General features: G+C 39.9%; 1 protein-coding gene across 2 annotated transcripts in view; it reads right to left on the reverse strand.

Moving 5' to 3' along the window:
- stxbp5a (syntaxin binding protein 5a (tomosyn)) overlaps positions 1-15,314 on the reverse strand; it is a 110,834-nt gene that overhangs the window by 72,368 nt on the left and 23,152 nt on the right. For both annotated transcript variants that reach the window (XM_085372136.1, XM_085372137.1), the window contains exons 3-4: positions 1,745-1,826; positions 356-456 (exon numbers count right to left, since the gene is read on the reverse strand). In XM_085372136.1, the coding sequence (XP_085228262.1) occupies positions 356-456; positions 1,745-1,826 (183 nt within the window). The remainder of the gene's footprint in view (positions 1-355; positions 457-1,744; positions 1,827-15,314) is intronic.

Here is a 15,314-nt window from a genome sequence, read left to right on the forward strand (position 1 = left end):
AGTGACCCAAATACCAAGTGTTTAGTTGGAGACCAGCAGAGAGAGAAATCGAGAGTATCAGACTCTCTGTCACTTCCAGTGCTCTGTGCACAGTTTTGCAAGCGCACAGACAAATGTGCCAAATGAAATACCATCTGTTTGCACACTGTATGACTGCAAAAACTAACAGCTGAAACAGGCGGCAAACTGACACTAACCCTACTCAGAAAATCACGGTTCATGTTGCACCAGACCAGGTGTGGGGTCTAACTGAGCATGCAGAGAAACAACTGAGAGAAAAACTGGAAAGCAAGTGGACTCAATTAAGTATGCGGTGTTTCTGACCAGCTGCAGCTTTTATGCGCGACCCACTTACCTCTCTCTGTTGAACTTGAGGGAGTGGAGGATGGCTGGTCTCTTCTGTCTCAGGTTCCATAGGTGGACGCTGTCATCTGCCAAAGCGCTCACCAGCGCCCCCTGTCATAACAGAGGCATTGAGTTTCCTTTTTTGAAGGTGACAAAAGAAAAGCATTCACACAAACATGGTAGTGTCATTAACTACATACTACTGAAGCTTCCATGAACACGTCTGCACATTTTGTCTGCGAGCATGACATGTATTAGTCAGACTGCATTCCCTAGAAACTCAGGGAACTGAGTTTAAATCAGGCAGCTTTCTCCCAGGTAACGATGATGATTCATAAGATGTATATAAGTGTATGTCTGTGTGTGTGTGTGGGAGGCACAAAAAAATCATCTCGATCTCCCTAAGGGTTCGTTTGAGCTGCTGAGTCACAGCCACACAGATGCTAACACACACAAGCACACATACCGGAAACACTAAGTATGAAATACTGCACTGGTCGTAAGTGATAAAAGTCTGAAAAGATAGTCAAAAATGTTTGTGTCTGGCCTGTACAGTACTGTGCAAAAGTCTTGAGCTGCTCCTTCATTTCTTTATATTTTGCTTCCAAGGAGCCAGCCTTTCAGTCCAGGCTGGCTGACAACTCTGAAAAAAAAAAAAAACTCATAATTTCTAATTTCTTTAGCTTATTCTTTAAAAAATAGCTAGGATAGCACAGTTAGTCAGGCATAAATAGTATTTTTTAATCAAAGAACCGTTGACATATCTCAGCATGCTGTGCAATGATTTGAGAAAACTGAACAACAACAAGAAAAGTGCCGTAAAATTTTGAACCATCGTGCAAAATATGATCTCAAACACACTGTCAATGCAGTAAAAATGTACCTTTATAGAAAAGACATCAGAGACCAGACATCAACATTGTTGAAGCACTGTACAATGATTTTAACTGAGCTACTTTTGCACAGTATTGTAGCTTAAAATTATATAAGAGGTTTTCTGGTGCAGAATAATGTTTGGGTAAGTTGTGCTGTGACTGTGTTATTACAAGGAACAAGCCAAAAAACAGTTAAACTGCCACAAGATGTAAAACAACTTCATGTTATATTGTTTTTTAAATCAATTCGGCACAATAAACTTTCAACGCATCAGTATAGTTCAAACACAAGCAGCCATATTGTTCTAAACTGGAAAAAGCTCAATATTACCTGATAAGATCAATGACGAAACAAAGAAGGTTGGAGAAAATCGTGACATGGCTGTTGATTGCTAAATTTCAAGACTAAACAGCAGTTGTTTGAAATAGCAAAATCAGCCTAGTAGCTGCAATCAGTCATCAAGCGTGTATTAGAAGTAACCACAAGTAAAAATGGGAGTCATTTCTCTGTTTTTGTAACCTACCTCATTGATGAGAAACTGTAGCTGGATGACAGCCGCTCCACTCTCATGCTGACAGTAACACTCCACACCAGGACGCCCGAACCTGAAAGGCTCTCAGTCAAGGAACGTACAGTTCCAGCAAAGAGATCATCAAAGCAATAGCGCATGTTTCTGTTTGTGCAGAGAAAGCTGGTGTGTTCTGTGTCTGCATGAGAGAAGAAAAAAAAAATGGCAAAAAAGAACAAGTGCCTCAGCATTTGAAAGCTCGAGGGTCACGACACCTGATTTAAATGTCATGACATGTGTTCCTGGGTAATTGTTAGGAAGGAAAAGGAAACATCCACAGTGACGTAAATTTTATGGTCTGGTAACAGAGATTCAGCCCATTCCTCCCCTCCAACAAAACTCTTTACAGTGCAAGACTTCCTCCTTACACACATTTCATTTAAAATATTAGCTCATTATGTACCCTACAGATAAAAATCACAGGGATCAGTTTCACTAAGGAGCATTTAATTTTAACCGTACGCTCTCAGTATGTATGCACTGCAAATGTAACTCAGGAAACAGTAAGCCACTTACAGTAGATGACTGCAGTTCTGTAGAAATAGCAATAAATATACAGAATCAACACAAAACAGAGCTACAGTAAGGAACAGACACAGACAGATTGACAGCGAGAAAATGGAAATGTGGGGTCATGAATTCAAGTATAGAGAATATGAATCAGCAGAGAGGAGGTGGATATTATGTGACCAGCTGAGCAAATAAGAGCAGGAAGAAGAAAAAAAAAGAAGAAGAAGAGAAAGGGCACATTTGGATATACTGTACACTGACAATTCTAACAACAGATGCAGAGAGAGAAAATAGACACAACGATGGAAGTTTTTTCCTTTCTTTAAAATAAATAAATAAATAAAGGGGGAAAAGGAAGGAAAGAGCACAAGTCTAGCAAAGAATAGCAAGTTTCCTTTCTCGAGGAGAGTGAGTGGGTGAGCTTACTGATTATTTTTATTCTTCCCATGAGTATCAGCACTAAGGCAGGGGGTGTCAATTTTCATATGGGGGCACATGAAGACACCGCACTCTGGGGATGACACTATCGCTCATCATTAATATGCGAGGGGAGGGGGTTGTGTGTTTTGGCATGTGGCCAGCTACAGTAAATTTCCTGAAGAGCTCGATATTTCTCTTGAATCTACATAGACACAAGAAGCAGGATGATTCAAAGGCAGAGAGAGAAATGTTGGTTCAACAGTGGTAGCGGCAGCAACAACAAACAAGAAGAAGCTTATCTCACCTGAATGCAAACACCAATAATCAAGTCCCACTCAACACAGTGCGCCATGTGCCATAAGCCCTAAACATAGGTATATCTTATCAAAGTATTTTACAGGTGATCATAACACCTACGAAGCCTTTAACGCAGCTAGCATTCACCCAGCTATGTTAGGCTTTTCGTTTCCTCCACATTTATTCTTCTTTTGGCCTCAATACACAGGAAGGTATATATAAATACACGCACTACAGTATATATTTATCTGAACTCTATTCGTATTTTTGGTCATTTAGTCCTTTGTATTTAGTCATCTGTAGCTATGTTGACAACAAGGTGTTGTCTGATAGCATGGACAAGGCTATGCCTAAACCAGCTCGAGTCAGTATGTTTTATATTGATCTTATTATTATGTGTAAATCACAAGGTTCGCTCATAGCAAAGAATCCACAGAGAACTGTTGCATCATTAACCATGGAGCTCTCATTAGGCAGCAGCAGGTAGCCAGTTTTAGCTTTTAGCAACTCAATAACCGGATATTTTCATCAAGAGCTGGTTGAATCTGTATGGGACTGTGAAGAATTTCCACTCATTTGAATCCCTGTTTTACCCTGAACAGGATTATGTCTAAGGTAATGAAAGCCCTAGGACCCCTTGACAGTTTTTCTAAATATTCTAATTTAATTCAGCGTTTATTTTGGTTGCTCATGTTGAATGGTTTTGCACACTGTCCTACTATGGACCCAGTGACACCTCTTTTTCAGTAATGTTTTTGTTGTAAAGCACTTTGTGATATTTATCTTGGACGGTGCTACAGAAAGAAAAAATATTGGGGCAAAGTCTCAACAAATACCTGACAGGGAATTTACCTGGTAAAACAGGTTGTTATAGAACAGAGTTTTAATTGCTGAAAGGGGGTTTTGTTTGGTTTTTATTTCAAATCCAGTTGTAACCTCAATATCTGTACTGAATAATTTTACTTTTACATCTAGAATTTCTTTTATACCTGGTGTTGTTACTCAACATAATCTGTAATTTAAAAACTGCATTCTTCTTCTTGAGTTTGCCAAATTGGTTTCATATGAAAAAATGACATACCAGCAGCTAGCTCTCTGTTTCTTAAGGAGTAGCAAAGTGACTGAAGACTACACACACGTAAGCTAACCTATTTATTTAGAAATACAATGTGATACAATGTTTACAATGTGGTTTATCATTTGCAGTGTTGGGAGCAACACATTCCATTTAATCACATTACATTTCTCAGTGATGTAGCAGCATACCATGCCACAGTGATTACATTACATTTACAATTATGCTATCACTTGCGTTACAAAGGTTCAAACAAACAATCTTTTTCTTCTTTTTGTGCAATTGTGCTGCAATCGGCTGATTTTACAAAATAGTGGGGCAATCTACCGCTTTTCAGAAGTGGACACATGTGCACTGGGTTTATTTTTATTGCACAAAAAGACAAGACCACATGGCACAAACTGCCCCCAAGCCAGAAATAACTACATTGCACTGCTAGCACAACATTAGCTCTTTGTAAGCATCTGCACAAAAAGCCATAAGCTAGCCAAGAACCCAAAATGATGTTAAAGCTGGGTGCCAACCCCAGCCCAGGACCTAGAGCCTGAACTTCAACAGGTAGTAAAGGCAGTGATGAGCAGTCAGGCTTGTAGCACTGTAGCGTCCATTTTGACATTTACATGTTTTTACAGTAAAATGCTGTGAAATGGCACATTGCATAAAACTTTTGTGGTTTTATGGAGAAATGTGGTGCATGTCTACCACTGTGATGGCATTTGTGTGTGGTTACAAAAATGTTCATGAGAAATTTTTAAAAACCACAGACAGGACATAAAGAAGAAGTTTAGTGACTGCAAAACTCCTCAGACAGTATTGAGTTTGGGGCTACAAATGAAGAAATAAAAAAGAGAATAATGAATATAACAGAGGGCCAGAGAGCTCATCAGCATGCACCAAACCTTTTACACCCAGTGGATGAGAGTCTCAGTGCTCTCTCCACTTGACCTGTGGTGTGCCTTCTTTCCTCTAGCATACCGCTACTAGCTAACCTGTCACAGGGTAATGTAAGCCAAATGTGCAAGTAAGGGGGGAGAGAATGATTATAAATATATGAATGTTGTGTTCATATTACATAAGTGTTTTTTTCATTACACATCACCCAACTTTTTTTGGAACTGAGGCAGTACTTTGCACGGCTAATGTAGCTAATGTCACCATTAGTTTTGATCGTGTGTACAGAGTTTAGTCCAACTTGTTTTAAAGGGAAAATAATTTAGAAATTGTGCCTCAACTTTGAGAATTTCGATACGAATACGATTGCGTTGTATGGCATAGCAACTGCAGTCTCTCTACTTCTAGGTCTGATTCTGATCTAGAACATTCAAAAATACAATAAATAGTACAGTCTACAATAAACAGCACAGTTGAAATAAAAGGGGCTTATACTATGAAGTAGTGCAGGAATTTATATATCTACAACAGTGATAAAAACCAAGAAAAGTAAAAAGGAAGTTAGTTAAAAGTAGTAAAAGTAAGACTGAAGACTGACATTGTGGAAGACAGAAGTGCAAATTGCATTAATAAATATTAGATCAGAGCAGACTAGGCTTAGAAAAGGCTTGACAGGACAAGGGCAAAGACAGAATATTTCAGACAGAGAAAAAAAGATGTGCCGCTCAGTTTTTTTTATATTTAAGCATGTAAAACAATTCTAGCAGACCTCTAAAATAAAAAAAAGAAAATGATATTATTGGCCTGTAAATGATAACAAGGATTTTTTGTTTCAACAAAACTCAAAGTAAACGGCAATACAATTGTTCTTAACCATCAGGTCACAAAGTGGAGCTAAATCAGCCTGCATGACATCACCTTATGAAATCACTCTGGGTTTTTTTCAGAGGGGGGGGTTTAAAGAACCATTTTTGGATAATTAGTGCGAAAGTGGCCCTTGTACACATTTTGTCTTTCATCTCTTTGCAGAAAGCTGCCGAGCAAACAAGCAGAAGGGCCGGCTTGCTGTTAGTTAAGATGGTTTGGACCCAGAGACAGTGCAGACCATCTAAGTCAAAGTGGCTTAATTGAAAACTCTGTCTGAATGTTGCCTGGCAACCAAATCTTCCTCTCTGTAAAAGAGAGGAAAGGATTTAAGGTTGTGCTTTTTAAACTGCTCTTATTGCTTTCTCTCTGAAGGAAGGCAGCCATCCCACATGTACGATATCATGAAGCGAACACACAAACACGCACACACACACACAGCCTGGGGATGTGATCAGGAAAACATCCTGCCGCAAAATATGTTGAAAACACTGGCTTTTTAAAAATTGTTTCAGTGAGTGTCGCTCACTTTTGGTCATACCCTCAACAAGAGGGTATGACCAAAAGAAACTGGTCATAGACTGAATTTCCTCATGTGTAGTTCAGTTTGAGTTTACCTCTGCTCTGTGTTTCTCAATTGGCATGCACCAATTCCCTCGGCATCCAATCAAGAGTAACCAAAACTGTCAAAAGTGCCCTGTTTCCTCTTTTTATGTGTTATATTGTTGTTGTGTCTCTTCAGGCAAATAGAGGAACTGCAGGACAAAAATCAACATTTTCTTTTTACCATTTGCTGACATTTCAAAGAACTAATGATTAATTAAGGAACAACAAGAGTCAATAAATCACTAAACAGGCCAACAAGCAATTCATTAAACAAAAGCAGCTATATAAAAATGTTTTGTACAGGTTATTATTGAATGCCCTTTCTGCTGATCTCAATATCTGATTAAATCTTTATCCAGTAAAAGAAAGCTTCTACTTGTGTTTTTGTAAACCTCTGGGCCGAGTAAATGTTTTCTTATGCTTTGTCAAAATGACTTTCCTATAAAAATACAAATTCCCTCTGGCAGTGTGTTTGTGCTGCAATTTCATGGCAGGGTGGGAAAAAAACAACAACACAGCTTTCAATTCCTGTGAATTGTTTTCACATCACTGACTTTTAACGTGTTATAACAACACTGACCGAATATTTTAGCAGATGAAGAATGAGGAAGACAAATTAGAGACAAAGACAAAGTTTCTATAATGACCATGCTTTTCTGTATCGCTTGATGTACAACCACGATTCCAAAAAAGTGCAAACACTGTAAAAAGAAAATAAAAGCAATAGAACATAGAAAACGCATCAAGTGCTTGAGCTGATGTGAAGATGGCACAGGTTCACCAATTGGGGGAAAGAACTGCATCTACAAACTGTGAAACGATTTCTGAACAATGTTCCTCAACATAAAATTGCGAAGACTTTGAATATGACTGTGCCTTCCACAAATGCAGGTTAACATTTATCATCCAAAGAAGAAACCATATGTGAATATGATTTAGAAATAGTGGCATCTTCTGCTGGCTGAAGTTCATTAACATGGACTAGCCCAGGACTGTTGAGCAGCTAGAGTCCTGTATCAGACAGCGAGGGAGCAACGTTACCGTCCCAAAAGTCCAGCAGCTGATCTCCACAATCCCTGCCCATTTATGGACTGTTGTTAAAAGAAAAGCTACACAGTGGCAAATAAAAAGTCCGGGACAAGTCAGTTGTATTTTTTTCATTAAACAAACATGCTTCAAGCTGTCTCAGCTCGATGCACATGGGACAGGCTCAGTAGGAGCCGTGTCGCAGTTGTCGACAAGAGCGGTCCTCATTCATTTTTACTCGAGCGAGCTCTATCTCAGTTTACGTCCCACCCACTGCACCGACTCTAAAAGTGGACCTCAGGCAGCGATAGCAGCGAGACAAGTCAGGAAGACAGAGAGCAAAAGCAGAAAGTGGGTCAGCGTCCCGTCTTGTTAAGCCTAATGAAAGTTTCCTGAGCTATTCTCGAAGTCAAAGATGACTGACAATTCGCTTTTTTATTGCTCTTCTTATATTTATCTTTGTCAAAGCCACAGGCAATTTTTCTGACAAATAAAGGTGAGTCAGTGGGAATTTGGTAAAGGAAAAACGGTCATAAGGAGGACTGGCTGTGGGAAACAGACTATGGTATGGAGCTCAGCTTATCTTGATAAGTGGAACTGAACAGGGATGAGCCTGTGTGTCATACAAGACAGTAATCTTTGTTAGCCTTTCTGCTCACATCAAACATGAACTCACTGTGCATGGTATGTTTTTGAGAGGAATAGCAAGCCACATCAAGGGGGTGCAGCTTCTGACGAGAACAGAATAAAGAGGGTGGACAAAGAGAGAGCGAGAGACTATAACATGAATCGGAGTGATGCAAAATAATGAAAAGGCATGATAAAGAAATGAATTTGCAAAACGTGAAACATTAAGAAAAGTGACCATATCAGAGGAGTATACAGTGAAAGCGAAAGATGGGGGGGGGGAAAAAAGGTGATTAATGGAGGATACAGAGGAAAAGGAATGAGGGAGAGGCAGTGAAAGAAAGCACCAGAAAGAGCAAGCCTGGGAGCACTGAGTTGCTGTGACGTTGGGCCTGAAGTGACGTCAAAGCTAGCCACTCGTACATCACCCTGCCAAAGAAGAGGCGGGGCCACGGGGCACAGCACTGCTCTGCACTGGACCCAGTGACAGGGATGAGGTGATGGAAGTTGGGAGGCAGAAAATGCAAGGAACAGAGTGAAGGCGAAGCGAAAACAGTGGGGGGAAAAAAATGAAAGACAAACAGAAATAAAAGAATAAGAAGGATAGATGCAGGGGAAATAATACCATAGCAACAGCAAACCAAAGAAACAAACTGAAACAGACAAAAATGTTGCAGAGAAACCCGCCCTGCGGACAAAGGACTCGGCTGCCTCTCCTCACATCATCGGCTCTCATTTAAAGGCAAAATCCTACTGATCGTACATAACGTCGCAGCAGACCTTCACCTCAGTCTGCTAGGTCCCGTGTCACTTATCTCTTGCCCTTCCTCTGGCTGCCCACTGTTGTTAACATCCAATTTAAAAGCTGCTAAAGGAAGCTGTATCTCCTTTTTCTCCATCATGAACAAGCCCTGCGCTGCTATTACCAGACACCTTTGTTAAGTCAACCCATATTGCTTCATGCTGATTTGGCACATCTACAGATATCCTCATGCATTTTTGATAAAGATTATGATTGCATTTAATGGGCACTAAATGCATTTCAATGTATGACTTAATCAATTAATTCTTTTGGTATATTCTAGAGTCCACAGTATATCTCTCAGGGTTAACACATTTTCATGTGCCTTTATAGCACTGTAACACATTCTGTGTGTTCACAAGGAGCCTGCTTTATAGTGTTGACATGGTTTTATTAATTTAGGTTTAAAAAAAAAAAAAAACATGCAATGGGTAGAGAGAGCAGGGCTGGATTTTATTTATTTGCGGAGCAGCACAATGCTCAGTAGAACTTAATAGCATCTCAGCTGTAGCGCACACTGCAAGCTACAACAAGCTTCTGGGCACAGGTCTTCACACTGAGCTTTAGAGGTAGAATATTTTAGTACCAAAGAGCCCCCAATGACTTATTTGTGTTCATTTGTTTTCCTTCCGCCTTCCTCTGACACGGCAATCAGGCACAGGACACACCAGTGACAGAGAAAGTGCAAAGATGCTCCAGAAATCACTCTTTTTCCCGACTTTCAGTGTCACGCATGCAAAACAGACAGTTTTGATAGTTAGATAGTTATACCGAAACACAAAAAGCACAAATGCAAAAATCGTATGCAAGCAGCATGCATGTAAAAAATAAATAAATATGCAGAGTTGAGAAAACTGGTGATTTATTTGTTTAACACGCTCCTTGTATAAATAATCCCCCCTGACACATTTGATTTATTATGTAGTCAAACAATTAAACTGTGTTGAGCCACAGTATTTTCCGCTGCCTCAGCTCCCACACACACACGTGCATATATATAACACCCCCTATGTCTATAGATGACATTCCTGTCAATGGCTATTTGCTGAAGAGCACAGCAACATGGCAGTAATCGCCCTCCAGGTTAAAAAAAGAGGCCCGTTTTAGGAATTTAAAGATAGGTAGCTTATTAGGAGCAGTAAGCTGCAGAATGAGTGGTGCACTGGCAGGTCCATTGTGTTTAGAAAAATCATAATTTACCAAGAGTTGCAAAACAATGGGCAAAGAAGAATTACCAGCATTCCAGAAAAGATCACTCTTGACTTGTTCTTTTTTTTAGGACTTGTGTATTGTGTGTTGCACTGAATTAATCTGGCCACCATGCTACTATGCTCATGTGAGCCTTTGGTCTCCTTGAGTGACTTATGAATGCAATGCAATGATGCAGAGGCAAAAATGTTTGTGGCCAATTGTACCAGAATCTCTGTTCCGTTAAGAAATATTAGTCTGGGTCTGAGCCAGTAGGCGATGCAGCCACAGTTATGATTCACAGTAAAAATGCTGTAGGGATAATAGGGATTGTTGGGCTCTGGAGTATGGCCAGTATTAGGGTGTTAATAACCAAGAGTCTCATCTATACCAAGACAAGTCAGCGGTTAGCTACTGTGCATCCACTCAAGAGAAGCAAGAGAAAGAGAGTGAAGAAGAAGAGAAGGAATGAAATTAATCCACTGGCTGTAGAGATTGAAGGTGGGAAAGCGTAAGGGAGGGTGGGAGCGGAGAATCGGCAAGGCCAGAAAGGAAGCAGAGAGCGAAGGGGGTAAACTATGAGAGAATAAACGTTGAGTCAGCGGAACAGGTTGTGGCCGATTGCTGCTGCAAGAACATGCAAAGCAAAAGGGAGAAAACGAGAGATGTGAATGAAGGAGGAAGAGGTGAGATCGAAAGAGACAGGAGAGGAGAAGGGAAATAAAAGAGTGCGACAGAAGAAAGAGGTAAGTGGATGAACAGGAATAGAAATACAGGGATATTTAGTTGTATGACAAGATCAGCTTTTCCTATTCCCTGAGCATTTTGGAAAGAAAGGAAAGATTTTTTAGGTATGCTACTGCAACCGCCAAAAAATTCAAATTCAAATTCAAATTTTTATTTGTCACGTACACAGTCATACACAGTACGATATGTAGTGAAATGCTTGGACAACTGCTCGTGACCTAAAGAGAACAAAAAAGGAAAGGCTATGAATAAGATAGGAAATAAATATGAAAAATTAAAAAGGGTAAATTTAACTAGGAAGGAATAAAATATAAATTAAGGTTAAAAATGAAATAACTGTACAACACAAATTAGAATGAAGGGTAAATTTAACTGGGAAGAATAAGATAAAGATAAATATATAAATTAAAGTTGAAAATAAAATAACTGTACAACAAAATACACAATACACAATATAGAACTATATAAGAATGTATGAAGAAATCTAAATATAAATAAATATATACACAATAACAGCAGCTGTACAAGTATTAACCGGAAATGAAGAATATAGTGACCAGTGTTGTGCAAAAACAAAGTCCAGAAAGTCCAGTGTGTGTGTAAGAACCATATGTGTGGGTCAGTACTGTGTGGTGGTGTGATTGAGAGACCGTATCGCCTGCGGGAAGAAGCTCCTCCTCAGTCTCTCTGTGTTGGTCTTCAGGGAGCGGAATCGCTTTCCTGACCTCAACAGAGAGAACAGTCTGTTGTTGGGATGGCTGAGGTCCTTCACGATCTTCCTGGCCTTGGTCCAGCACCGCCTGCTGTAGATTGAGTGCAGGTCAGGGAGCTCGGAGCGGATGGTGCGCTCAGCTGACCGCACAACCCTCTGTAGAGCTCGTCTGTCCTGCATGGTGCTGTTCCCGAACCAGGTTAAGATGTTTCCCGCCAGGATGCTCTCTATGGTGCACGAGTAAAAGTTCCTGAGCACCTTGGAGGGCAGTTGGAAGTCTCTCAAGCGTCTGAGGTGGTAGAGACGCTGTCGGGCCTTTTTCACCACGGTGTTGATGTGACAGGACCATGACAGGTCCTGCGTGATGTGAACTCCGAGGTATTTGAAGTCTAAAAGTCTCATTTAGATGACTCTGACAGCCTGCAGCTTAACAGAAGTCATGAGTTCTGCTGTTGTGATTGCAATGCAAAGCCAGTTAAAGGATTACGCTCCAACAGGCAATGGAGCTCAACACAACAGGGAGTGTGTGTGGATATTGGCACTGATTCCTTCTGATTTGGAGCCCCTTAGTGCTAAATTGATTACATTTAACTAGATCTGGTTTTTAATTTGATTCATTTACATTTTTGGTGTTTTCAGTTATGCCACACAAAGTGGGATAACGCAGTTTTACCATGCATGAACTGTCAGAACCAGATGTTTCTGAATATTCGCTTTAAGGACAAATATGCCAGAAACTGAAGGGCTGAGGACTCGTCCACCTGCAATGTCTGTGCTGCCTATATAACGGTGGGGTTTAAAATGTAATAGTAATGCCAGCGAGTAACATCAGAATAGAAAGAGTCATATTTTCAGTGTATTTAATAGCAATCAGACAATCCCACATAGTAGATTATCCTAATTTTCCATATGATCGGATTTCACAGGAAATCCAATCGCATCATAAAGTAAATAACACCATTGTATAACCCTTCCAGCGCAACATGAACCGTGTGATTAGTTGTAACAACATCAAAATGCATTTTTAAGGTCACAGACGTTTGTAATCAGAAAACAGGATGGCGGACTGACATCCCGAAAGAACCATCAAAGTCGTCAAGCAAGCACCTTCACAGCTAATGTCATGTGACCACGTGGGGAGCTTGATCATTCGTGATTATAGCCCAAAGGATGGTCCCATCTTTCGGCCAGATTGCGCACTGCTAGCAACAAGCAGTGGACAAGAAAAATTAAGTTTAGTGTACAATTTAAATCAGATGGAGATCACCAAGAATTCACAGGCCTCCTATGAGATCCCTCCCTGAGCCTGGTTCTGCCGGAGGTTTCTTCCTGTTAAAAGGGAGTTTTTCCTTCCCACTGTCGCCAAATTGCTTGCTCATAGGGGTCATACGATTGTTGTTTTTTTCCTCTGTATCTATTATTGTACAATCTACTGTGCAATATAAAGCGCCTTGGGGCGACTGCTGTTGTGATTTGGCGCTATATAAATAAAACTGAATTGAATTGAATATGAGATGTATTATTTACTATATGACATTCTGGAACTTACGATAACCACACTGTAATGCCTCGATTTCCAAGAAAAGGACATTTTGCATATTCCACATCATTTAGCTCTAAATGAACCATTTACAAATATTCAGTGGGTACACAAGGCTAGTATTTCATGCAAATACATGTTCACTCAAAAAGGTGCTGAGACTGAAAAGATTTGTATTTTTAAAATAAAAATTGTAATAATTAAAAATGTATTATTTTTGTTTAGACCTAAAGAAATGCAGCCAGATTGCTGTGCAGAATAAAGAGGTTCCTGCAAAAAGAACCTTTTAGATTCTTGTTCAGTTCTGGTTCACGTTCTGTAAAATATTTAAGAGAGATCATTGGCTTTGGCAGAGGATTGTGCTCTTCAGATGCCCTTCTTATTTCATATGTGACAAGAGAAATATTTGATAAAAATTAAAAATGAATCACACAACCCCCTTATCGCCAAAGGGATACTTGCAATTCCTTTGCACACAGAGCTTATTTCTATTTCTTCTGCCACACATTTGGTATACCGTGGTCAATGAATTGCACAAAATGAGCATTATCAATATGAAAACTGTGTTCAATTCATAAGCTCATATCAGATAGGCCACCCAATTGGGTATTGAATTCAGGAAGGGCTGTGGAGAGGAAGAATAAAAAATCTCCTTAACATCTGGGCAATTTTACCCAGTAAACATAAGGTTTCACAATAAAACACGACTGTTATTGAATATAGTGAATGAAGAGAGTGAGGAGGCATCTAAAAGGCAGATCCAGTTGAAATGCTTAAAGTGTGTGAATAAGATACACGTGTAATAATTTTCTCTCTGTCACACAACTGAGAGATTGAAGACTGGGGAAAAAAGACAGCGGGGAAATAAAAGTGGCTTTTAAAGACAAAACCTCGAGTGGAGATTGAGAAAGGCACCGGGGAGAATTATTGAAGGAAAAAACATGGCTGGAACGTATAAAGATAGAAAGGAAGGAGAAAGAGAGGGAAAGGGAGAAGAGGAGGAAGACACAAACATCTGCAGGACTAACTCGGTGACTGGTTTTTCCTGCTGTCTATGAATAATGGATGTGGCGAAAAGGAGCCAGTATATGCATTTAGATAGCCTCATGTATTATCCTTTCAGAGTAGTTGGGAAGAAAATGTTTTATTAGAATTTAAATCAATGCCAAATTAACCTTAAACACATTCACGTGGCAACATCGGGATACAAGTTTCAACAGCAATAAAATGCACCTGGAGACCTCGTTTATTCTGCTCTGAACGGGACTGCGTGGAGGGGAAAGTGTGCTGTTTTCTGCTGTATTAACTCGAATAAAAACTAGCCACTAATTTCAAGCCAGGTTTGGGTGTGGGTGGTTGTCACGAACAAATACAGATAAGCTAAGGAAGAAATATAATATATAATGCAAGCCCTTTTACAAAATACAGTATTTCTGTCCACTGAAATTTTTAAAAAAATGCTTACGTTTCTTACTTCCACCCAATGTTTTTTCTTAGCTGCTTTTCGAGCTATGGTATGTGAAGTTCCTTGGACGTTTCAAAACTAATGTGTTCAAAGATGGTGCTTAGTTTTCAACTAATCACAGATAGCTAGGAGACACTGGAGAGCTTAGTACTCGAGAGTTAAGGTGAGAGGCAAGACAGCTTGTCGCAGTGAGAGTCTCACATCCACAACTACAGTTAATTTAGATTTTTGTGTAACAACCACATTTTTGGACTGTGGGAAAAAATCACTGCAACTGCACCAAACACAGCACGCCCCTGCAATAACCTTACAGGGCAAATGATGCCTCTGATATCATCCTGCTTCAAATAAAGGTCTGTTACATGCTGCGGTTGAGGCATGCACTCCCCCCAGCACTGATATCAAGAAAATCTTTCAAAGGTAGGATCATGGGAGATTAGTAAAGATTGGCCACTAATGTGTTTCTGTGTGCCAACCGATGCAGAGCCAGATTGTGCTCTCAAGGTCATGGACCTGTGAGCTGCAAGTAAAGCAAAAATCACTGTATTGCTAGACACGCAGCAGTATCTGATTGATAATATATACACATATACATGCACACCTCAGCAATTATATATGTAAAGAATTGATCATTAAAAAGAAAAATATGAAGAAGAAATGATGTTATCATCATCGGTTTGATGACTGAAATGACGAGAATGGAATCCATAGATTTACTCGGGCTGATGAATCGAGGTATTCGTACCACACTCCCT

This window comes from Diplotaxodon limnothrissa, linkage group LG15 (assembly GCF_057381915.1).
Source record: "Diplotaxodon limnothrissa isolate DT_005_m linkage group LG15, D_limnothrissa_male_GT1.1, whole genome shotgun sequence".
NCBI classification, from domain to species: Eukaryota; Metazoa; Chordata; class Actinopteri; order Cichliformes; family Cichlidae; genus Diplotaxodon; species Diplotaxodon limnothrissa.